The 26,320-nt window shown below is 37.9% G+C and overlaps 1 protein-coding gene across 1 annotated transcript in view; it reads right to left on the bottom strand.

The window, feature by feature from the left end:
* Positions 1–26,320, bottom strand: part of LOC139792943 (dynein axonemal heavy chain 5-like) — a 158,560-nt gene that overhangs the window by 31,215 nt on the left and 101,025 nt on the right. Inside the window, exons 63-72 of the mRNA XM_071736920.1 lie at positions 22,277–22,471; positions 20,575–20,730; positions 20,123–20,305; positions 16,350–16,520; positions 15,529–15,907; positions 14,063–14,334; positions 12,875–13,039; positions 7,005–7,272; positions 3,096–3,217; positions 2,477–2,824 (exon numbers count right to left, since the gene is read on the bottom strand). Coding sequence (XP_071593021.1) covers positions 2,477–2,824; positions 3,096–3,217; positions 7,005–7,272; positions 12,875–13,039; positions 14,063–14,334; positions 15,529–15,907; positions 16,350–16,520; positions 20,123–20,305; positions 20,575–20,730; positions 22,277–22,471 — 2,259 coding nt within the window. The remainder of the gene's footprint in view (positions 1–2,476; positions 2,825–3,095; positions 3,218–7,004; positions 7,273–12,874; positions 13,040–14,062; positions 14,335–15,528; positions 15,908–16,349; positions 16,521–20,122; positions 20,306–20,574; positions 20,731–22,276; positions 22,472–26,320) is intronic.

Here is a 26,320-nt window from a genome sequence, read left to right on the forward strand (position 1 = left end):
TGTGTCAAAGCCAGTAAGGCTGCACTGATTTATATCAGCTGTGGATCTCATCTTTACAACAGCACAGAGAACACAGTTCAGAGCTAATACTGCATGTGAGAGAAGGTGTGACTGTAACTCGCATGGAATTAATATATAGTGGTTAACCCAGCCTGAATACTTAGAGCTGTAAAAAGAGAAAATATCTATGCACTTTATGACACTCAAATTCTACATGGAAGTGCATTTGAAGATGCACTATTCCCTGGTTTTGCTCTTACACAGAGCTTGTTTGCTTTTGAACAGGTTTGGTTTTTTTTCCCTAACAGATTTTGTGGCAACACTGCTTGTTCGAGTTAGAAACATGAAAAAACACCTGCTATTATAAATTCAAATTGTAGTCCAAGGGCTAACTTAAAAATTGGTGTAATATTGCCAAAGACAGGCACGTTTCATGGGAGACAGCTCTCGTCCTGTGTTTTTATGCAAATGATGTACAAAGGAATAAGAACAAAGAAACCAGAGTAGTGGCTACACAGTGGGTGGGCTTGTGTCCTGGATGTCCTGTATATTAATTAGGGTGCCCAATAGCTCATTCTTTTTGATCCAAAATCTCTAGGAATTTTGATAAAAAAAAGGGGACATTGAATTCAGGGTTGGTTTTTTTCAGCCTGATAAATCCTCAAAACCAATTGCTAAAGCTCTATACCCCTCTGAAATCAAAGTAATTTTCAAAGGGATTGGTGAGGTCAATAGCCTTCTTCAGAAGTCAGTGTTTATTCTGATCAGAGGTTGAAATTTCATCAAAAGAGCAAGGATACAGCAATCAGACTTATTCAGCCTTTCTTTCTTAGCCAAAAATGGAAAGGGGAGGAAACAAAGATGCACGATTTTGACTAGCACAATATCCTTTGTGGAATGAAGAAGACCAAGAGATTAAAAGGTTAAAGGCTTCCATGAGGAAATTTGACAGATTTTGGGATGACATGCATTCAGATTTTTAAAAGACATCAATATACTTTAAAAATACATTGCAGCATTAAGAGGTAAGTTTCCAAGTGCTTAGAAAAGCAGATCTGTGAAAGGAGCATGTAAAATCTGATCGAGTCATGGTTCATGCACTGACAGGAACCACTTCATGAGCTGAACCACTTCATGAGCAGATCCCACTGCTGCATAATTATGGCTGCATTTACCCTCACTTGGAAAACGTTGCCAAAACAAATACACTTGCATTTTGTTTTCACTGCCTTCAGAGATTCAAAGCTTTTAAAGTTTATTTTATAACCCTGAAATCTTTCACCCTCTTACAAGTGCTCCATAGAGAGGAATGGCTACCCCCCAACCTTCTAGATGACCTCCCTCTTCCTAACTCAGCCCAGGGTACTTGTGGCCTCTTTACCATGACAATGGTAAAGAGCAGCATTGCTGGTTTGTCATGTCCCCCATGACAACCAGTGCAAGAATTTGCATTTCTCCTGTTAAACTTTCTGAGATTCCCCTCTGCCTGGTTCTTCAGCCTGCCAGAACCTCTTCCCATAGCAGCACAACAGCCTGGTCTACCAGCCACTCCTTCCAGTTTTGTGTCTCCTGTGAATGTATAGAAGTTGATCTCTGCACCACCATCCAGGGCATTAGCAAAGATGTTCAGCAGCATTTGTCCCAGTATTGACCTGTGGCATACAGCACTTGTCCCCTGTCTCCAATTGGACTTCATGCCATTGGTCACAACCCTCCAGGGGGGTGGTTATTTAGACTATTTTCAAACTACCTCACAGCACCCACTTATCTAACCCACACTTTGTCAGCTGTCCATGAAGATATTATAAAAGGTAGTGTAAAAGACCTTACTAAAGTTCAGCTGAAAAACACCCACTACCCTCTGCTAATCCACCAAATTGGTCACGTCATTGTAAAAGGTCCACAGGCTGGCAAGGCATAATTTCTCCTTCACAGTTCTGTTCTGGCTACTCTCAATCACCTGCTTGTCCTTCATATGTTTGGAAATGATCTCCTGAAATCCAGGACCATAGTGCTACTTTTTTCCTTATTCCCCTCCCTCTTAGAATCCCGAACTTCACCACTGGTCACTGCAGTCAAGGCTGCCTCCAGATTTCACCCCCCTGAACACTTCTTCCCAGCTCATAAGTATCAGGTCCAATCAAACACCTTCCTTCATTGGTTTCTCAGTTACCTGTGCCAGGAAGTTGCCATTAATGCACTAAAGATATCTCCTACACTGCTTGAAATCTTCTGTAACACCCTTCCAGCAGATAATTAGGGTTGTTAAAGTTCTCCATGAGGACCAGGGTCTGCCAATATGACACTTCTTCTAATTGTCTGAAGAAGTCCTCAGCTACCTCTTCCTGGTCAGCAGATCTACACTAGATATCCCCTGCCTGCTATTCTTGACCTAAACATTCATGGCTCTGGAATATATACTTGACTAAATTATTTATCTGACAAAAATTGCCTTTAACATATTGAAATACTTTACCTCTGGCGTATCAACCACTGGCAATTGCTCTATGTACTGGAGATAATCTTCAACAGTTTTGCCTTTGGGAATCACATAATCTTTGTAGAAACAAAAATTTTCACTAAACATATGCTCCCCAAACCACACTCTTGCATATGTATTCAGCAGGGCTTTGTCAAGGTCATCAGTCACTCGGCCACCATACTGTACTTCCCCAAGCATATAGCGAACACAGCTCCAGTTTACTCCACGTTTGATGTCCACATCATCCAGATGATTCTGAACAAACTGCACACTGGCTGTGAAGTCTGCCTGATTAAATTCATAAGGAATATTCCAGCCCAGTGGACCAAACTTTCGCCTTTCCTGTAAAAGAGATAGAGGTAAAGGTAGAAAGGTGATTGATACTAACTGTGAAGAAAACATTAACAGCAGAATAATACATAAATTATGCTAAGAATGCAGTAGGCCTTTTGGGGCTGTATTTCATCAACTATTTTAAAAAGTATTTCTATTTTACCTGCACTAATTTACCAACATGGGATTCCCACTGATACATGTTTTTCATTTAATAGCATGATACATTAATAAATGAAACATGGCTTTATGACAGAAGAAAAGAAACACATTTTCAGACCTGAACAGTTGAGTGAAGAAATGCTACAGCATACAGCAATGGCTTCCACTGTGGCATGTTGCTCACTTCTAAGTGATCCTGAGTAATAGCTGAGTATGTTCTCTTTAAGCCAGCTTTCACACCTAGAAATTGAGTATAAATATGTAATATATGAGCAAAAAATGTAGCACATAAGTCCAGCCTCCTTTAAGTGGAATTCTCTAGTCCTTTTTCCAGTGTCATCTTATTTCCAGCTTCAAATAATCTCTTTGAATCAATTATCTGTTCAGCTGGTCATAGCAGGCAAACTTCGATTACGTTTTGTTTCAGGTGGATCACACACCAAATTAAGCTTAGGAGACTGGAAGGAATTACAGTTAAGTTATCATATTCTAAATACTACCAAACCCAACTTTAATATAAACATATCTATTGAGCAAGTATATAGCAATCAAAAAGACATGTAACACCATATGGAATATAGTACTGAATATCCAAGAGTTTGTGTTTTGGTATTTACAGATAGAGTTAGGTTTTATTTCTACAGAAGACAATCTTATTTAAATTTCATTCCTATAGCAATCTCAAAATGCAGTAGACAGCTTCTCAAACTGGCATACAGGCACCAAGCTGATGAGATGAGAATCCAGATTCATAGTGAAAATACTAATACTTGGGGAGGTGTGTTTGAACACTGACATTTCATATCCCAGGAACAGTCTTAGGCAGATGATACTGATATAATCTCAGCTTCCACAGAATGCAGAAGCCCCACTACTCCCAGATGCTTTCAGGCAGCTCTACTGAAACAGAGTCCGAGTTACTGATAACAGGAACTCTTAAGTTATCTTCCACCTAATCAGCTTAATACAAGTCTAAAAAGAGGGATTTCAAGTGCAGTGAATAGATTGTCCAAGCCATCACATTTCCTATGACACCATAAAAGCCCTTTTTCTTCTTTCCTACTTCACAAAGATCCAATAAAACAATAATCAAACAAATAGCTTAAAAAAAATAATTAGGGTAGAATAAGAGAGTTCCAAAATCAAGACAAAGCAAACAAACAAAATTGCCTTATCATGTCATGCTACTGATGTGGCAGGACAGTATCAGACTACTAAAACTGTTTATATTTCATCCTGATTTAAACTGTTACACCAGGCATATTTCTATGACTAAGTGCTGGTTGTAAATTGGCTATAACTCGACTTATAAAATAGGTTCTTCAAGCTATATGGTGGTATTTAAATTATAAGGAAGGGTCACAGCACAATAAAGGACACTGAGCACCGAATTAAAAAGGGGTGAGAAGAAGAGAAAGAAGAAAATTTTAACAACAGATTGATTAACTGCTCTTGAGAGTTAAGTATGTACACTGAAACAGGATGTCTTTCACCAGAAATTTTGTAGACATTTTACTAATATTCAGATGAATGCTGAAATAAGAATTTTAAAAGACTGAGGCATTCAATATGACCTTGCATAACAATTTGCAGTTCCTACTGACTTCACTAACTGATATCAGCAACAACACACACACATGTGTATATATATATATGTATATGTATATATATATATACACACATATAAAAGAAGGAACAGGTTACTGCATTATGCAGTTATAGATGAGGGAGTAAAAATTTAGTGCCAGGCTTGAGGATTTCTTTCTGCTATAGTCCAAAGTACAAAGTAACCCTTCCTCATCATACACAATGAGTAGATACATGCAGAGTAGTAAACCACTTCTATAGACATATAAAAGGTGTCTGCAGGTAGCAATTGTTTGGGTAAGAGAGAGACATTCAGTAGCAGGAGAGCAACAAGTCAGAGACTGCTTAGAAAAGCTGGATGTCTTCATATAATACAAAATAGCATATTAGTACAAAATATCATACAAAACAATTGTGGCTGGAAGGGGCCTTGTACAAAACTCCTCAGAGTAGGGTCAGCTGCAGCAGGATGCTCAGTGCCTTGTCCATGTGGGTTGTGAGGTCTGTGAACTTAACTGAACAAGCTGTGCCACTATTTGATCACCATCGTGGTGGGTTAAGTTTTTTCTGATGCTGAAGTGGAACTTCCTGGATTTCCCTTTGTGTCTGTCACCTCTCTTTCTATCACTTCTCTCACCACTGAGAAAAGTCTTGCTGTTTTCTTCACTCACATCACATATTTATATACACTGGCAAGAAGAAAAACCAAAATACACCAGGGACAGATATTGATCAATATATTCCTCAGTGGCTTGGATAAAGACAAAAGACAACCTCAACAAATTTGCAGGCAATACTAAAATTAGAGAGTGTGACTGACATACTGCCCTGTTTTCAGCTGATTTTATTCTTAGTAGCTAGAATAGTAGTATGTGTTGAATTTAGTATGGCATTTGGTATGAGATGAATGTTGATAATACACTTACGGGTTTAGTTGTTGCTAAGAAAACAAGCACTTTTCAGCTTTTGCTAGTATGTAGGTACACAAGAAACTGGGAGGGAGTATAGCCAGAGCAAAGGATCCAAATTGCCCAATGGAATATTACATACCATATGACATCATGCTTAGGATGTAAAGCTGAAGGAAGAAGAAGGAATGAAGGGGTGATAGGATTTGTATTCCCAAGTCATTGGGAATGATGGGAAATGTATTCCCAATCATTACGTATGATGGAGCCCAGCTGTCCTGGAGATGGCTCAATACCTTCCTGCCAATGGGAAGCAGTGAAGGAATTCCTTGTTTTGTTTTACTTGTATGTGTAGCTTTTGCTTTACCTGTTAAACTATTAAGCACAAACCTGCTACTTGCTAGCTGGGAATGGTAAAGGCTACAAAAACTGAAAGAAACATGAGTCAGAACTGCAAGTTAGGATCCTGCTTACACATTATGCTTCTGCACACAGACTATTTAGATTAGGAAAAGCCTTAGAAGCCCCAAAAGAATGAAATAAACATCCTAGCTTAAGGAAACATCCTGGTAGTAGACTCAGAGGTAGTGGAGATGGACAGAGGCAAATGCCAGGATATGCCCAGGGACCTAGGCCAGTAATGTCCAAAGCTGGCAGCTACAAGTTGCTGCACAGCATGAGATCAACATTACTTTTTGGCCAAAATTCCTGGTTCAGCAGTGATTTCTCCTTTGGGAAGGGAAGTCAAGATAAAATGAATGCAATACAGGAGGCTGGGAGCATGAGAGAGTGAGTGTGTAAAATAAGCAAGTAGCATAAAAGTCCTAATCTCATTTACTCTTAAGTAAACCTCAGTATTCAGATCCACTGTGGGCTGTAATTAACTCTCTTGCCCATGACAGAATCTAAAGGGTGATTCAGTAGCATCTCACAGATAGTTGAAGGATTATTACGAAGAGGCTGGGGTCTGTCTCCTGTCAGCAGTGCCAGGATGATGTAACAAGAAGCAACAGCCACAGTTACATATCAATATGAATCATAGAATCATAGAATCAGAATGCTTTGACTGGGAAGCAATAGCATCTAGTTCTAGCCCCCCTGCTGAAACCCCCTTCTCCTTTCTCTTCCTTAAACAGTAGAGCACAGGATCAATCCCTCCCTGCACCCTTGGGTGGGGTCAAAAGGACAGAAAGAAAAGAGTGATGGAGTGGACTAAGCTTAGGAAAGGGCCACTGGCATGGCATTCTCTACAAGCTCTAAAAAAAAAAAACCCAAAAACAAACAAACAAACAAACAAAAACCCCAAACCACAAAACTGCTATCAATTTCTGTTACAAAAATAAACAACATTCATTTTCTCCCCAAAACAGTTATGCTTTGCACATCACAAGACCGACTGACACAGTGATGTAATTAGGTAATGAAACAACAGAAAATATAAACTAAAACACTCCCAAAGTATAGTGTTACAGAGGGTTGCAAAAAAGCAAGTCAAAAACCAAAAAAACCCCAAATCAAACACGGTTTCCTACCTTGGGGGGGTTCATTAGTAAATTTGATAGAGGACTGTAAAAGATTAATAGGGAATTCTGGGTGAGCCTCTGTAGTGATCCAGGCCCTGAAATCTTCACTCATAGATTCTGTTGTTGCAATGGTGTCCATTAATTCACTAAGAAACTCCAAGCCAAGGTGGCAGTTCTGTAGAAGGAGCCATCCTCCATCTTGCATACACTGATTTAACAGGCGCCGTGCATGGACTTCCTGGCCCTGCCCCATTGAAATGGCATGGCAGGGAACATTCTGGAAGGAAAAAAAGAAAGTTTATTTTATATATAGTTCCTTAGAATGGCTATACATGTGATGTATTGCTTCTGTAGGTTATCTGTAGTGACACTGTGGCATAAAGACAATTGCAAGTACCAATGGAGACTGAGTATACTAAAACAATAAATAAAAAAGCAAACCCCTCCAAGCTGCTCCTATCTTCTGTCTACAGAGAGGAAACTACATCCACTAGACATAATCTTTTTTTGCAGGTCTGACAAAGCCAATGGGATAAGACAACTGAAATATTTTCCCTTCCTTTTGCCCAGTTTCCCAAATAAGAGAGGACACATACACACAGAACTATAGCTGCCTGGCTATTCTTTTTCTTATGGTATGAATTACCTTGAGATGAACAGATATTAAGACTCCACATAATTAATGGTTGGAGCAAAGCTAAAAATTTTGGTGTCTTTTTACTGTCTGAACATACTCATTCCATCTAACAAAGAAGTGTCAAGGAAGCAGGCAGGACTGGAGAGATTGGTTCTCATTCCTTAGTAAACATCCTTCATTGTTAACTGGTAGCTGTGGAGCCACTGAATAGGGTTCTATTTTGGTGATCAGAGAGCTCTAGGTAGCTTTCTAGCTGTTAGTTTCCTGGATCAGAAGAGACAAATGCCATAAACACACACACAAGGACTGTGGAAATTCATGGAGTCTTCCCTCCAGAGGCCATAGGAGAAAAAAGCCAATTGTTCAGAAAAGCAGAGGATGATACAAGCTTTCACAAGACCTGAAAACGACCAGCTGACTGGGTTGTGATGAGGACCATACAAGGTCTGTATCATAGAATCATAGAATCATAGAATTAGCTGGGTTGGAAGGGACCTCAGAGATCATCAAGTCCAACCCTTGACCCACCGGTGCGGTTGCTAGACCATGGCACTGAGTGCCACATCCAGTCTCTTTTTAAATGTCTCCAGGGTCAGAGAATCCACCACCTCACCGGGCAGTCCATTCCATTGCCTGATCACCCTCTCCGTAAAAAAATTCTTTCTGTAGTAAAGTAATGTAATGTAATGTTGCAGGCAGACCCATCCTTGCTTACTACATTTGTTCTCTACAAGTAAGTAGTCAGCTGGCCTGAGTTGTCTGCCTGACTCCTGCCAGGGAAAACCAGAATTATCAAACCCATTTGAGCATATTATTTTGTATAAATATTGAGGGCAAGGGAATTGATGGAGAAACTTAGTTTCATGGACAGTTTCATATTCAAGACCTACAGCTGAGTATTCCCTCATGCTGTGAGCTATGAGCTGAATAAAGACCTATTCATCTGGGTCTATCTTCAGGTGGCTTGAGATTCACAAAGGTTAATCTTAAATTTTCCTGCTACTTGGATTCTCTTACTGTGAAACAAAAAAGAAGGAAGTCATCCTGACCTAAGCAACATGGATGAGACTGCTCGACTTTTGCAGGAGAAAAATGTAAAGCATACAGACACAAGCTGTGGTGGGTCATTTGGCCTCGGGGTCAGAGAACAGGCCTTGACCTGATATTACTGAACAGTATAAAAACAGCTGCTGTGTATGATCCTCCACATCCTGGCAAAAGATTTAAGAAGAGAACGTCAAAGTTAAGAAAGCAGTTAAATCCTACTCTCAGGTCAGTAAAACCTGAAACTGCAGCCAAAAGAAGCAAAGTTAAATAGCCTGTGAAGTTGGGTATGTGCTGGAGGAGCAAAAAATTTACCTTTTCCAAGATATATCTGGATGTAGGTAGTGCTCCTGTCAGTGAAAGACTCTGACTACCCCTGCAGAGTGCACAAATATTCAGCTGGTACATTATTCCCTTTATACCAAAGGATCTGCTCATAATTTGCTCTTCTTGGCAATGTTACTTCTCAAATGTACATTCATTAAAGGTTATAGAAACATCAAGACAAGAAAATAATATTTTTCCCTATGAATTGTCCTCATTTTAATCCTTCTGAAAGAACTTTATCAAAATATCTGTGTAAAGAATGTTTCTCTCAATACTGAATGATATCAGTATGTCTGTCTCATCTTAAAACATCACTATCCAGATGAAAATACTGTAATTTTAGTCACTACAGTAGCCATGACAGCTCTGTTTAAGGGTCTTTGCATCATTCCCTGACAGAAGAAACCATCTCTGCAAAAATAAAAACATCTGGTTTTAATGAAGTCAGAGTGCTACAGGTAATGAGCTTAATTTTAATTCAAAAAGTTAAATTTTCACTGCATCCTCAAGTGAAAGTAAAGGGGGCTGAAATCTGACTAGTTTTAAGATGGAGTTTGCTTTGTTTATAGGTAAGGTTATATAGCTCAATACTCAGAGATACTGTTTCCATTTCTTTGGGAGAAGGACTCCTGAACAACTAAATTTTACAGTGAAAAAAAATCCTGATCAATAATACCAATATTTCCAACTGCAGATAATTGATTTATAAAGTTAATGTCATATTTTGAGGAACCACTAGTACTGACAATCCATTTAAAACTACAGATCATGCCTGTAAAAAGGAAATCACTGAAAAATAGGCCTAGTGTGTCTTTTGGAAGCTTTCTGTCATTAAAAGGAAGAAAAAAAACCCCAAAAACCAGCACAGCTATAAAGAGGATACTTTGGAGGCATAGAATCACATCTATACTAAGATCAGATCCTTGGTGCATCTAACCTATGTGAAGTCAAAGGCTTATTCTGGAAAAAAAAAAAACCAGAGAAAACCCAAACAAACATAGGGACTAAGTACAATTTGTGGGAAAACTGGCAAATAATAATAAAAAAAGCCCTCTTCCATATCTTTCTGAAAACTGCAATCAATATCTAGGTTACTTTTTTCAAAAGATAGAGAACTACTGAAGTGCTCCTCCAGTCCCACAGTGTTACTATAACTTTTTACTTAAAAAACAAAATCTGTGTTTCTAGTTTGATTTGCAGAATCTGAATGACCTCTGTAGATTTGTATGGCTTCTGTATGCAGTGTGGTAAGATCTTTACTTCAAGAGATCAATGAAGAATATTACTATTAACTTTACACTTAGAGTTAACCTTGCAGTTCAACTTGGGGTTATGAGAGCTTAGCTGATGATGTCTTGTTCATAAACAATGTTTAAATAAACAAGGCAATCCCTTTAGTTCTATTTCAACCTCACTTTTTATTACTCCATATGTTTCCTGAAAGCATGAAAACATATTAAAACTCCCCATTGCAAGGTACTAGCAAAACCTGCTGCCTTTTAACAGTTATAATTACAGAATGCCTTCCATCTACCAGCACTTCCCCAGAGAGGCAAAGGTCTTGCTTAAAATTTGACAGGATGAGAGAGCATTTTGTTCTGCTCCTTGCAAGAGTGACTCTAAGTGACTCAGATGATTGGAAGTGACTCTATTAGGAGGTTAGTCCCTCATCCCCTTACATGGATGATGGCATAGAAATACTCAGCTCCTCATGCAAGTCAGAATTAAGTTTCAACTGTGTGCTCTGAACTGTTTTCAAAGGAGCCACTCTTATTCTTTATTGATTTCAGAAACTAACTCCTCCTGGAAACAGGCTAAGTACCTATCTGGTAGTCCCTCTCACAGGACACATATGTTGAAGAGCCAAATAGGTGAATGAAAACATCATGACAAAACTGACAAACAAAACAGTGAAACATTTATATTCATACCACAGGCCTTGAACACAGGAATTCAATCACAACCACCTAATGTGTTTACTTTGAATAGAAAAGGGACTAAATTTTTTTTTTTTCCATTTCTAGTCTATAATTATTCTCCCAGTTAATTTCAAATTTTCTGTGATATTAAAATATCTCTCATGTCTTAGGAAAAGGCAATAGAATATTTTGTTGACAGGAATAAAATCACTCTTCCAATGCATTGCTTCCAATAAAACTACAAATCTTGATCATCCAACTGCTACTCTTCTCTCTCCTGGCTGGCTATCTGGTTGCACAATTAGTGGGAACAAGGATCACATCAAACACTTCAGACTTAAGATTCCAAATTTCACACACTCAGGTGAGAGTTAGATCCTAAATTGAAGCACTCTTTATCACAGTCAGACAAGCAAAACATTAACATTCTGATCTTCAATGAGATTGAGCATCTACACTTTCTAACTAATAAGCTACAGAGATTTGTGGATGCTCCCAACTTTTTGCAAGTAACTCTTAGCAAATACCAAAAGCTTACACCTCTAAATTAAGATGTATTCTAGCAGTCAGGAAAACTTATGGAGACCCACTGTGAATGACTTATTCTTGTCCAAGGAGATTCTCCCCCTCTGCTCTTGTGAGACCCCATCTGGAGTTCTGTATCCAATTCTGGAATACCCAGCATAAAAAGTACATAAAGTTCCTTGGTCATGTCCAGAGGAGAATCACAAAAACGATCAGAGGACTGGAGCATCTGCCCTGTGAAGACAGTCTGAGGAAGCTGGGGTTGTTCAGCCTGGAGATGGCTCCCAGGTGATGTTATAGTGGCTTTCCAGTATCTGAAGGGGGCCTGCAAGAAAGCTGGAGTAGGACTTTTTGCATGGGTGTGTAGCAAGAGGATAAAGGGAAATAGTTTAAAATCTGAAGAGGTGAGATTTGGATTAGATGTTCAGAGGAAATTCTTTACTATGAGGGTAGAAGAACACCAGAACAGGTTACCCAGGGAAATTGTGGATGCCCCCTCCCTGGAAGTGTCCAAGGACAGGCTGGATAGGGCCATGAGTAACCTAATTAGAGTGAGGAATCCCTGCCCATGGCAGGGGGGTTGGAACTAGATGATCTTAAAGGTCTTTTGCAATCTTTCAAGTCATTCTTTGATTCCATGATTCTTTGGAAAATTATAATTGCATTTACATTGTGGATCATAAAATATAAAGCACAGAGTGTCTTAAAGTAGTGTCATGCTGTAAAAAACGTTGATCATCAAGTGAACTGATTGAATGGTGGGGTGTCCAAGTTAATTTATCTTGTTATGATTTATGATTTTTAAATAATTTAAATTTTTTTTTCTGTCTCTTCCTTTAAGCATCATTACTATCAGCTCCTGTAATGAATGCAACACAGTGTAAACCAAAGGTATTGTTTGCTCTTATTGCTAAAGTCCTTTCACGTAGCAATGGACTATCATAATCTGCTGGATAAAGACAGGGGGCTCATTCCAATTAAACAAGTGGAAAAAGCAGGAACGTAACATTTCCATTTCCTCAGTAAACATATTTTGGAGAGGAACTTCTCATAAGTGTGTCCAGCAATAGGACAAGGGGAAGTGGTTTTACACTGAAGAAGAATAGGTTATACTGGATCTTGGAAAGAAGTTCTTCAGTACGAAGGTGGCAAGACACTGGCACAGGTTACCCAGAGATGTTGTGGATGCCCCCTCCCTGAAGGTGTTCAGGGCCAGGTTGGATGAGACTTTGAGCAACCTGGTCTAGTTCAGAAGCATCTATAGATCCTATGATAAGGCTGCTTGTCCAAAATTGACATCTAGAGAACACTGGCATGAATATATATCATAACATGAACTTTTATAAAATGTTGAAATACTATTTCTAGTTCAAAGGATCGTTTTAAATGTCTTAATCAGCTCCAGCAAACTCAGTTTAGGAGGATACCTTTGATTTTGCAAGGCGTTCTATATTTTCAGTAGGGTCAGACCCCACTGATAAAAAGCATGTCAAAGGTGTTCGACAGTCACTTTCTAACCACATTGCTTCCATTTCAAGAATAAATCCTTCTGTGTATTTTCCTCCAAGAGATTCTGCAATGTAGTGTCGAGCCTAAAAAAAAGAAAAAAAAAGTTACCAGAAATATATACCCTTTCTTTTAGCTATTATTTTATTATTTTTATTTAGAATTAATCACAGATGTGGAATTTACCAATAGCTACATTGGAGGGCAACAGCTCTCTAAACTTTCATTTTTCAACTTTAGTGTAACAGAAGGTACAGTCCACAGGAGGCAATCAGTGAAATTCTCAGGGAGTCAACTTCAAACAAAGAAAATAATTCTGCTCAGACAAGAGCCATTCTGTGCAGATTGTTGCTAGAAGATGCTTAATGCTTTTTTAAAAAGAACTAAAGAAATCTGCTCAGAATAGATTCACCGTTGGCTCTGAGGACAGTCAAGATATTTCCCCTAAATTACAGACTGCTGAAGCTTGGTGGACAGCCAAACAAAAGAGTTCCTCTATACCATCCCCAGTCTTAGTTCCTCTGAGTATGTATTGTTGACACTGCCTCTAGAGCACAGCAGATTAGACAGATCTTTCATCTGACCCAGTTACGATCTTCCACGTATTTGTTGGAACTTCAAACAAATTCTCCTGTCCAGTGATTATCCAATTCAAGTCTGTTACACTGAATATCTATTTCTAAAAAAAATAAACACAGATCAGACTTTATACTTAAAGGTCAAACTTTCCCTACATCTCTATTGTCCTTTTTTCACAGGCATTTTCTAAAAGAATTTCTAAAGCTATCCTGCTGTACGAAATGCTTTTTTTTTTTTGACTGACATATTTTTCCAACTATGTAAACTACCAGCACACATTCTGAGGCACATATGGAGAGAAACGCCCAAGAGCAAAGTGGCCTGGAGAAGACACCAGTTCCAGAAAAAAATACCTCAATCATAATATTCTGCCCTAGTGAGGAGAGGTAAAATTTTTTAACACTTGAGGAAAAACAATAGGGAAATAAAAGATGAAGATAACAAAAAGGATCCTTTCTTTGGTGGGGTTTATAATCAACAGTTCTACAGGAGATGCCACATGGCACAACCTTTGGACAAAAGCATCTTACTTGGGCAACAGTGTGATCAGGGCGCCAGCTACGGACAAGGAGGAGTTTATGGAATTGATCCAGTAAGCTGTCATATCCATCAGGAATAACAGCTTGTTCAGGAGCTTCTTTATCAAACCAAGTTTTCCAAGCCTTCTCATTATTAACAACTTGCACCAGAAGCTGATTAAAAGGGTACAGGCTAGATAGCTGTACAAGATTGAGCCATGTCATGTCAAGGATCCACTTTTTTGGTTTTGGTTCCACAGAATTCAGATCCAAACTGGCACCTCCTACAAAGTAAAAAGCATTGTAGAGGGGAAAAAAACCATAGTTAAACAGAAAAATTACAAGTAATAATTAAAAAATTATTTCTATAATTCAGGAAGTACAGATCTTTGTAAACTAGGATATGGAGACATAGAATTTGCATGGAAGAGTCATTTAACACAGACATGCTGGGGAAGTGGTGTCAGTGCCTCCCAAAGCTGATATCCCAGTAATTTTTGTGCTGCTTTTTCTCCATCTGTAGAGCTGGAATAAAATTTATCTGCCTAAAAGCATACTCAAATGTAAGTCTTCAGACTGGATGGAGAAAGGACCTGTGGTTAGTCTGCTCTCCCTTCACCTAGGCTACAGAATAAAAAAGCACATGGTGCACTCATTTCCAGGACAAGGCAACTTCAGCAGCCTCTTATCTCAATAATCACTCCATCATCATCATGTCCATTTTGCACCTCCAACACAGCTGAGTCATAGCTGAACATTAAATCAGTGCCAGCAAAGCAAACTGAGATACTTGGATGGCAAGTGACTGATTGTAGTTACCATATCATGGAGACACTGTGGTCCACTCTGATCAAATTTTATAAAACTTACTACAGGTTTTCTTTGTCATTATATCTGAGTAGTGACACGCAGTGGTGGCAACCATAATGCAGTGCAACAATGTTCAATAGCATGTAACAGATTAACACTTTTTTATATTAGTGATTAAATGTGGTAGAAAGTCTTTGTGCATTCACATGCCTGCTCACAAGCCTTAGACAGAGATTTTCCTGATTGTCACCAAGCTCACAGACATGTGATGTGTGGCAAGCTGAAAAAGAGGCACAAAGGAGAAAACTACAGGGTCTCTTAAAAAGTAATGGACATTTTTCTTTTCTTCTCCTTTTTTTCTTTCCTTTTTTTTCTTTCTTTTTTTTTTTTTTCCTTTTTTTCCTCACTTTTCTCTTTTCTTTTCTTCCTGGTAATGCAAAACAGTTAACATATCTTAATCTAAGCACTATTTTGATAATTAATAATCTACATTCCTCTTGTTTTGGAAAATTCATCTCCTGATTTCCTCTTGGGATATGTATGCTTTCCTTCACCCATTAAAAACATCAGATCCACTGGGCACAACATATTTTTAGAGCAAGCACTGCAAAATCTAAATTTGACAGTTCACAGGCAGATGTAAACAGGAACATTTGCAGAGAAATTACCTTTAATCAGTGTCTCAAATTCAGTGTGTGAAATTTTCTTGGCCTGCAAGTCAATCTTCAGTGCTAGAAGTAATGTGAACAGGAATCTGTGATTTTCATACAGCCCTCGAACTGTGTACTTGAAGACTTCATAAGTGAGATGCTCGATAACATGTACTACTCTTTTTGCTGTGATCTGAGATTTCTGAGATCTTTCCACTGAAAGGTCAAAAATGCCAAGGAACTGCCGTAAGGAGGTTTGGTACATAACATTCACCAAGCTCATTTCCACAACGAGGAAATAAAGGATGCTACCACGCCCAGCAACAGGCCGATACTCTTCACGTGCAGTATTGATTTTAACCTCCGTCTCCGCTGCTATGGTTAATTTTTCACTGACCTTAAAATTAAGGGAGAAGACCAATAAGATTAAGTCACTTCACTTTAAGTCACGTCACTTGAGACTTATACTGCACAAGCAAAATGAAAAGGCTTTGATTAAGATCACAATGGTATTTTTCTTACTCAAGCTTTGATTTCCACTGTTGGTGTTTCAACACTGACATTGTGTCTTCATGTGTTCAAACACCAAGCACAATGGGATTTGATTCAAACTTACACCTGCAAAGTATGCCTGGAATATAAAGCAGTATCCAGGTAATAGTTTAATTTTGCAACATTTTATGAGAAAAAAATGGTAATATTTCTCCTATTTATTTGTTTAGAGGCCTTATATATACAGTTATAGTGGCTCTCAATGGCAACAAAACTGGAAAAATCTATCTACAAATAATCTTCAAATTACAGTTACAAAATGTAACTGCATTTCATTGAACATTCACCTCTTCTGCTGTTGTTTTAGTGATTTTTAGGACTTCTATCAGAGACTCATCTTCAACCAAAGAACCCTCTGTACTGGTTAGGCGGAGGAGTAGATTATCTTCAAGTTCCTGCATTCTCCTCTTGTTAGATGTCACTTCTTCCATCAGTTTGACTCTTTCTGCCTCCAGTTCCTGTATTTAGAAATTTTTCTTAGAATATTTGAGATTTATTACAAGAAAGCTTCCTTATAATGACACAGAAAGCGTGTGATTTCATGCATGGTACATTGGAGGATTTGCTGCTTTTTCTATAAAATACAGAAATATTATACACTAGAGTAATTTATATGTATACTGCATTTATTTGGTTAGTGGAGCATACTGAAATGTGAAAACAAATCAGAATTACCAGGAAAAACTTCATCATAATAAGATGCAGACAGTACCGAAGCTAGTTTCCAATGAGAAGGGATAGAAGCCACATTACAACAAATACTTAAAATTACATCAGACAAAGCTATGAAAATTCCACTGCATGGATAGATTTTACATTGTTAAAGAAGTTGACTGAATGACCTTTTCCATTTCTAATTTCTATGATTGTAATTTTGCCAGATACATTCCTCTATTGCTTAAAAAAATAGGAAATATTACAAATATTATCCATGTCATAGGATTTTAATGCTATTTCTACAAGACAGACAATGGCAAGAGAACAGTGACAGACAAGACAACACAATGCCAAGTGAAATAAAGTATCTATACTTCACCCTTGCTGACAATGCTTATTTAATCAATCAAGTCAACCTTCCTCTAAGAAAAGAGTAATTAATAGTACCAGTCTACCTACACCTATGGCTCCAGTTTATTTTCATTCCTGTCAACATGCCAGGTTAGAGAAAAGAGATGAACAAAGTTGTGCAGCACAGGAATGACTCTCGTGTATTTCAAAGAAGTGACAAATTTCTTTACTCTTGCAAACTTCTTCTTTGGAAAACTGTTTGTAATATATTAATTATAAGGCCAGAGAATGCAGCTCTGTGGAAGCTACAAATAACTGCATCCTAAAGGAGGAGAATGACTTAAGCATCAGTCATTCAGCTTCAGATTTCCCTTACTTTCTCATCTTTGTTTACCACTAATGTAAAACAAGACTGGAATTACACAAAAGGAATAGTTCTACAGAACACTCAAACACAGATCTTCTGAGCACAAATAATGGCAGCAACTTCATTATCAAAGTACAAAAAGATGCTGATAATTTTTTTTCCCCTTATAGTTAAAATGAGCAACCTTTACAGCTGAGAAGAATAAACACTAATTTGATGATATACTTCATTGATCACTCTAGCAATCTTAAAGGCTATCTTGGTTCTTTTAATCTATTACTTTAGTTTAGTAATCATAAACTCATTATCTTGTTTGTAATAGAAAACCTGTTCTTCAGATTCTCTGCACATGCTTTGTCTCTTCTTCGAACTGAATTTATCAGAGTTCCATTTGCTCTGGCTACCTATACCACATTTACCTCTTACTGAGAAAAAAGAGACAGCCCACCATGATTTATTCATATCTGCTAAAGGAAAGAAATTGAATAAATGTTGATCACCTGCAACCATGTCCCTGTGGAGCAAGTATTGCATTTACTAACCAGCTATCTCCTCAGCTCTCTTTAAGTGACACACAGAACTGGATTAATATTTTTTAGTGCCTAAATTTTTGACCAAAAATGGAGCCTAGGTGTTGTTACTCACATTCAATATGAATTTTCTAGCAGTTTTGTCAAGGAAAAAAAAGCAGAGTAAGGGAATCTGTGTTTGAGGAGATGAGTTTTACATGTAGCTCATGTGAAACCAATGTCACTTCTGTCCTGATGTATACCTCTGTATCCCATCTGAGGTAAGAGAGTCAGGATAGTCCCAGCCACTTCTGCTGAGGCTGCATAAACACAGAATCATCACAGAATGATGGAAGGGCTTAGGCTGGAAAGGACCCTAGAGATCATCTACTCCAACCTCCCTGCAGGGACACCTCAGCAAGGTTGATCAAAGCTTCATCCAACCTGGTCTTGAACACCTCCAGGAAGGGGGCATCCACAGCTTCTTTAGGCAATCTATTCCAGAGTCTCACCACCCTTGTACTGAAGAACTTCTTCCTAAGATCTAGCCTAAACCTATTCTCCTTCAGTTTAAAATCATTTTCCCCTGTTCTGTCTATGGACACTCTTCTGAAAAGTCCCTCTCCAGCCTTCCTGAAGGTTCCCTTCAGGTATTGGAAAGTAGCTGTGGTGTCCCCCCAGAGTCTTCTCTTCTTTAGGCTGAACAGTCCCAGCTCCCTCAGCCTTTCCTCATAGGGGAGGTGCTCCAGCCCCTGGATCCTGTGCCCCTCCTCTGGACTCATTCCAGGAGCTCCATGTCCTTCTTATGCTGGGGACACCAGAACTGGATGCAGTCTCAAGGTGGGGGTCTCACAAGAGCAGTGCAGAGGGGGAGAATCACCTCTCTTGCTCTGCTGGTGTAAAGATTAAAAGTTATGCATCCCTAGCATTTCTCTCACCTTGCTAATGGGTTCCTATTCTCCAGTATGTCCTGTTGTAGCTTTTCCACTTTTAATGGAACAACTGGCAGGACATTTGGTCAGAATAAGAACTTTCTAGCCTCTGCCTGTGACTGTCAGACTCAAGGAAGGCCACTTATGTTCCAGTCCTTACTTCAGTAGATGCTCATTTGAGCAAAGTGGAGAGGTGTTGGGTGGAGAACACAACAGCACCACTAAAGCATGGTGGCTAGAACATGCTTCCAGAAGCTGAAGAAGACTGAATGAATTCCCTTTTTTTTTTGGTGGGGGTCTCCTCTCATGAGCAAGCCTACCTGAGTTACTGAAAACAGCAGCTCTACTAATCCAAACCTTGATTTTTTTCAAATTTTTCTCAGAGACACAATTCTGAAATGTTCCATTTGAAATAAATAATTAATTCAATTTGATGTTCAATTTGATGTGATTTCATTCAAATGAGAGAAGAATAAATATTTCATTTTAGTGTAATTGGACCACAACATTCATGTATTTATTGGTGTGACTGTCACAGTAAAATACCCACTTTTGTCCCCAGTTACCTATGATGAATTAAGACCTATGTTTTTGGATAACCAGTCTGTTAAATTAGATCACACAAAAAGAAATAGTAAAAATTAAGGAATTAAATTATTGTGAATGATATATCAGATTTCATCTTATGAAATAAAACTCCTGACAAACACCTAAGAGAGGATCTTCTTCCGTATATTTGCTTCCACATATTAAATGGAAATTTTAGTAAGAGCAGTCAAGTCAGTGTTCAGAGCTCCTTAAAAATCTCACATCTTCTTGCATACTAGAGTCTGGCTGGCAAAAGTAGTCCGAGTTCATAAGAATTTTCTCATGTATATCAAATCAAGTTTGAAAAGGAATTCAGAAATAAAAGAGGTTTCTGACTGAACAAGGAGCCTTTGCTATATATAAAGGAATAAAGATGCTTTATGTATGTCATATATATGCCTGTGATGCATTTTTAATGAATAATTTTCTTACTTCTCTTTTCATGGCCAGATCTTAAAATATATGCTTAGGACCCTCCATGCAATTAAAAAAACAGCTCCACACTCTCTTTCAGCAAATGCACAAACCTCTAAACTTTCATTCCAATTTTAGTTTTTCAATTTTATTTTAACCAAGACATTATATATATATATCCACTCATGGTGCAGGTGTTGAATAAGCCTTCCCTTCTACAAACATTGCAAGCTACTAGATACCTGTTTTTCTGTGAGGATGACACGGCCAAGGAGCTGATCTTCCAGCCCTTTCATAGTAACAGTGAAGTCAATCACAGTTGTTCTTGCACTTATTTCTGGAGTATAGGCAGGATTAGACAATTTTGTTGTCATATAAAGGGTAAACCCCTTCATCAGATCTACCTCCTTGTCCCCAATTTTCACCTGAAAATAAAACATGTTACTCAATGTTCAAAAGCTGAATTCAGAAAAATAAATATTTTTTCCAGTGAAAAACAGATGAACTCTATTTTCACATATTCATTCACACTTTCTAAATATTTTACATAGAGGGCAAAAAACCCCCAGTGCTATGAGTTCACTACTCATCTTTCTCAGTGGTGCAAAGGTGTGACTCTAAGCAGTATCCAGATTACCAGATACCCAGCATCTGCCTTACTGGTTTTTAATTTCATGGTCCAAATTCATCTTACTTTCTGTGCTGAGCCAGATTTTATGAAATTTTTTTCCAAGATGTTATCTAGAGCAGGATCAAGTTCCTCTCCAACATCTTCAATTAACAAAGGTCGGCCAAGGGACAGGCACTCTTCTACATGACTTCTGAAGAACTTGTGGTTCATAGCTGTAACCTAGGAAGATTGAACACAATATAGGATGCATTTGCAAGCACACAGAAAACAGTGTAAAATCTACTGCAATTTTCAAAAATTACCTTTATCCTGGGATATCTACAGAAATTATTAGGTTTTAGGGACCAACACTAGCCTCAACTGAAATGAATGGAAGTTTTGGTCTAAGCTTAACAGAACAGGAGATCACCTTTATTGTTATCTATTGACTTCCTTATCTACATATCTATCTAATCTGTAAACCAGTAGTTTTTAAACAGTAGACTTCAAAATGCTTAAATTCTTCTGTGAATACAACTCGTGTTTTAAGGGAAGCTTTTAATCATATTTTTTATTAAGGCATCCATTTTCCCAAGGTCTTTGAATGTTGTATATTACTTTTTGTCTCTTCTAAGTCAGTACTTCTCATTTTTAGCTATGTTGCTACACTATTTTCTGAGCTTGTTCAATTTTCCAGAAACTGGATTTGATGTGGAATTGAAAATTGTGTCTTTCTTAACATTGCTAAGAGATACAGATCTAGATCAAGATGCAGAAGATTAAGGATTTAGCTAATGGCCCCCAGGAATTTCCTGGAATGCTGGAGCTTTGCTGTGTTGTCCCCCCAGCAGCTGTTGGGGTGACTGAGATCACCCATGAGGACCATGGCTTGTGAGTGTGAAGCAGCTTTTATCTGCCTAAAGAGGTCTTCATTCACTTGGTCCTCCTGTTTGAGTGGCCTGTAGCAAACCCTCACTATGATATTGCTTGCCCCTGACTTCCCTTTAATCCTATCCCATGGGATCTCTGTCAGCTCCTCACCCACCTCCATTATTTATCATAATCCATCTTACCCTTATTGGTGTAAAAAAGCATAGAGGGTAGACTGATTAAAAGGGGAAAAAAAAAAGAAAGTTTTGAATTAAATAGAACACCCAGGTCCCAAATAGGATTCACTCCTAGATAGAAAGTGAAAAGTGTAGATAAATTAAGCAATAAATATTTTTGTCACATGCATTTAATCATCAATGCAGCCTAAATTTTGGCTTTGCCTTTAATATGCCTCAAAGATCACGAGATTTCCATTCTACCTTAGCCTACCATTCTTTTCCCAATTCTTCTCTTTTTTTCCCCCTATTTTCCACTTGAAATGCTTACCCTAAAATGTTATTGTCATGCATCACCACCTCCCTGATCCTGTCTGGTCTTAATTTTGCAAGTAATTTACTTTCCTCTATGTTTCTCTTTCTCTATGACAAGTAATTCAATGTTTGGTCATAAAAATGCATATGGCATAACATATAATTCTAATTTGCTCTTGAAACTGTCTTTCGGGGAGATGACAAAGCATTCCAAGCTATTTCACTCTGATATAGACAGGTCACAGATTGTCTGTCAGTCTTGTTTTAATTTCTGCATAAATGTATATAATAAAGCATCAGATTTAAATTACACACAGTCAAAGTATGATGACAGTAAAAATAGCTTCCATTGCTATCTAACGATGTGAAATGACATATATGCTTACAAAAAAAAAAAAAAAAAAAAATAAAAATTAACGATTTACCTGGAGTCCATTATTCTTTTCCTTATTTTTAATCCAGATCTTTCCTTGACCTTGTGGATCAATCAGCAAAGGATATCTAGATGCTTTTGTGACAATGATGCCATTTTGAATTGAAAGGTCATCGTTTGGAAGACCCTGGAGGTTCCATTCACCCACTGTAGCATTGTCAACAAGCATGCCAGTGAGGTTCAGGTCCTAATAGAAAACGTGCAATTACAAAATTAGTACTTACACCAAAGTGTTTGATAGATTTTTTTTTCTCCTTATTCTGATCATAATGCACAAGAGAAGGCACTTGTTAGTTATTATTTACTGTTTCCTTTTTTTAGGGCTCAGTGCCTAAATCGTTGAAGTTGAAAAATAGCAAAAATTAATTCTTTTGAGGCTTTAGTGTCCATCAGAGTGTTGGAGAAACTCTGAAGCCATTTCAATATCCAATGACAAGCTGATTTTGGTATTGGCAAATTTTTTTCTTGCTATCACAAAAGACAGGACTGTCCTGGTCAGAAGACTTTTCTTCTGCTATAAAGTTGTTAACTCTCCTCCAAATATGTTGATGAATACAGGAAGGCTTCTGAGAGACTCAGAGAAGAAAGAAGAGATGTTCTGTGGATCAATAACCATGGACTATCACGGAAAGGTATTGTTGTTATGGTTAGAATACATATATTATATATCTGTCTAAAGTTTGTTTTCCTCTTGTAGACCAACCTGCTTCATTTTATTTACCAGGAGAACAGTGACTGGCCTCTCATGAATGTGTATGTAAGGAAAACAGTGTTTAAAATCACAAACCAAGCTCTCCAAATTAGAGAAGTTGCTTAATAGTTACGTGAATTTAAAAAGAATAAGGTTGAAAGTTTTTTTTTTATTTTATCCTTACCTCTTACCCTTAGTAATTTCTATTTGTAAGCTTTCTCTAAAAATATGTTTTAAATGGAAAAGCCTGAGACTCCTGCAAAAATCACATAATTCAACACCTGAACCCCAAAGCAAAATTTCAGATATTGTGAGGCTTGTGATAAATCATGAGAGTTAGTGATACCAGTGTCTGCAAGCACCAAAAGCTTTTTTACTTCCTTTTTTTTACTACTTTGATTATCAAAGAATCTGATTGAAGCAACACAAACTATTCTCAGACTACAGAGGAAGTTTTAGAATCCAGTTTCCATTTGTGAAAAGGGCAGTAAAGCATTTAATAACAAAATTTTCAGCAATTGGAATCTAAAACTGTATTTACTTCCTTAAGCAGGAAAGCTTTGGATTTTTTCTTACTGCAGTAGGAAGTATCAATCATTATGCAACTCTGAAACTTTGCTAATTTAAGGGCCTAACTACACATATAGATAGCTAATTTTAAATTGTTATGCCTAAATGACTTGCACACCCACAGCCAGTTAGTCTGTGACAAAGTAAGGCAGATGTCAAGCCTTTTGCTTGAACTGGAAAGCTACTTTCTTTCCTGTGGTGTGAATTATCAAGAGAAGCCCATATGCTGCCTTTTGAGAAAAATTAATTCACTGGAAAAAATTAAAACTCTCTTCCTTACACTGTCATTGAAATCATAATCCTGTCTTTAATAGTGACTAACTAAACAGAATGGTAATTATGGTTTGAAACTAGTTAATTATGGCATCCTGTGTCTATACTGCCCATATGAAAAAAACAAACAAAAAAATCCATCACCACAGAAACAATCAAAAAGCATTCCTCAATTTTTAAAGGATGCAGCTGAGTAGTAATGTGGTCAGAATATCTTCACAGAATCAGAATTTTAGTTCTTTATGTCTTACTTTCTAAGGACATTATACATCCAAGTTCTTACCCTTAAATGGTAAGATTTTAAGCATTATTCCCCAAAGTAAGTAGGTTTTAGGAATATTTTGTACACTGAATTTGAGAAAAAGCCTCTCCAAGTTGAATGTATGTAAGGTAAGACCCATAACGCACTGGTAAAGAATCTTGCCTAAGAATGCCCTGCTACTGGTATTTTATTAATAAATCCATCTTGGCCTTACATATTACTTATCATTAAGGGCTTTCAAAGAGCTTTGCTGAGCAAGTAAGAAACATTTATCTTTGTAAGTCATAGCATAAATTGGGTTGGGCTGTGAGTTTCACTTTGTCAGGTCAAAGTTAAACACTTTTACAAAAAAAAAAAAAAAAAAAAAAAAAAAGCATTATGCACCAGCTAAGAAAAAAAGAAAAAGAAAAAAAAATAAATCACCTGAAAAACCTCTCATGGCAAAGAGGTCTGCCTAATATACGTTTTAGGAGTCAAATCCCCCAAGAACCTGAAAAAAGAGGCATCAGGGATATTGATCTACCTCCAATGGTTTCACAGCAGTACAGCCACAGCTGTACATAGGTTGCCTACTTGCTCCCAGTGCTCTCCAGCATCACCTGCTGGGTCAAAAGCTTTGACAGCTGAGGACAGAAGCCATTTGGGCTTAATGCCTCCACTCCTGAACTGAGTCTTAGAGGGACTCTGTGAATTATTTTTTCAACCTTCACTGCTGAATAAAATTTACACAAGTATTCACAAAACCAAGTGGAAGGCAACCTGGCCAGTTTACTCAGAAATACAGTTTTGATTATTACGGCCTCAATTCTGCCTTTGGCATGAATATATTTTCCAGGTGCAAGGAAGAACATTAGACAGACCTCCTAAAAGTCATGGAATAGGAACAAGGCTGCTGCTGGCCACAGGCAAAGCCTCTGCACCAGCTGTGAGGTCCAGCACTGCTGAGGCACATTGTGGTAAAAGGAAAGAACAAGATTAATTTAAAGATATCTGCTCTGTATCATAATCCCAGCATGCAGGTTGCTCATTTAAAAAAAGATAGTATATGATATGGCAGGGAACTGAAGCTGCTTGATGGCACCGAAGCCACCTCTGCCCATAGAGGCCAACTGAGGAGAAATTGTAATGTCAGGCTGCCTGAGAACAGCCTCACTGCTGACAAATGTTCAGGGATTTAAAAGTATAGTTTGGAGCAAGCTGGAGTGGTTTTGTTCAACTTAATAATTTCAACAGGACTGTTCAAATGAAAGTAAATTAAATAGTGTGGGTACACAGCAGAGGGTAAGATAGGACGTTAAAAATTGATAATACACAGATGTGCAGAGGAGATATTTCCTGCTTCAAAATGAGCAGCAGTCTTTTATGTAATTGGATGTAAGAGTATTTTTATGTCAATCAAGAATTAATCAAGCTACACTACTAATAAAAGTGTGATCCTTTAAAAGGAAGAACTGGTTAGTTCCATTTTACAAATATTTTCCAGCAAATCTATATTATTCAAATTCTGTACTAAAGTAAACCTAAATTAAAATAATGGCAATTTTTATTCCTAGACTAGCTTTTTGTGTTCAAACTTTAATATATTAATTACAGAATGTTAAAGAATTTATAATGTAGCATTTCAGAAAAAAAATATGAAAAAAACTTTCATTCAAATTCAATCTTTATATTCTAGATTTACAGTTCAGAGTAAAAAGTGGATATTGAGAGAGCGAGCGAGCATATTGTAAGTGGCAGCACATGAGACTGAAAGTGACAGAAGTGGCAAGAGTGGCAACAGGGGGAATCTTGCTGGGTTCCTGGAAGTTGCTTGGTGCATCACTCCCATGCAACTGAGAAGCCATAGACCAATATTCCCACCTCTGTGCCATCCCAAGGGCCTAACTTGGGAGCTGCTGCTTCCAAGGCTGCCTGCAAAACTATAGGGGCACAGCAGTACCAGCTGTGGAGTGGCATTCTCAACCACATATTCACAAGTTATTCCTCCTATTTTAAGGGAGACAGTTACTTTTCTTCAGTATATATATTTTCCACTTTCAATAAATGCTTGATGGGGATGATTTGCTTGGCTTTATGGCTGAACTTATAGACATAACATGGCATTTGCAAAAAAACCCACCAACCATGGGGGAAAACTGACTAGCTGACAGACCCCTTATAATAAGTTATATCTGTTCTAAGGAGGTAAATTTTACTTCATTTCCCATATTATGCAATTTCCTCCCAGGGCAACTGACCCC

The sequence above is a fragment of the Heliangelus exortis genome, chromosome 2 (assembly GCF_036169615.1).
Source record: "Heliangelus exortis chromosome 2, bHelExo1.hap1, whole genome shotgun sequence".
In the NCBI taxonomy this organism is placed as follows: Eukaryota; Metazoa; Chordata; class Aves; order Apodiformes; family Trochilidae; genus Heliangelus; species Heliangelus exortis.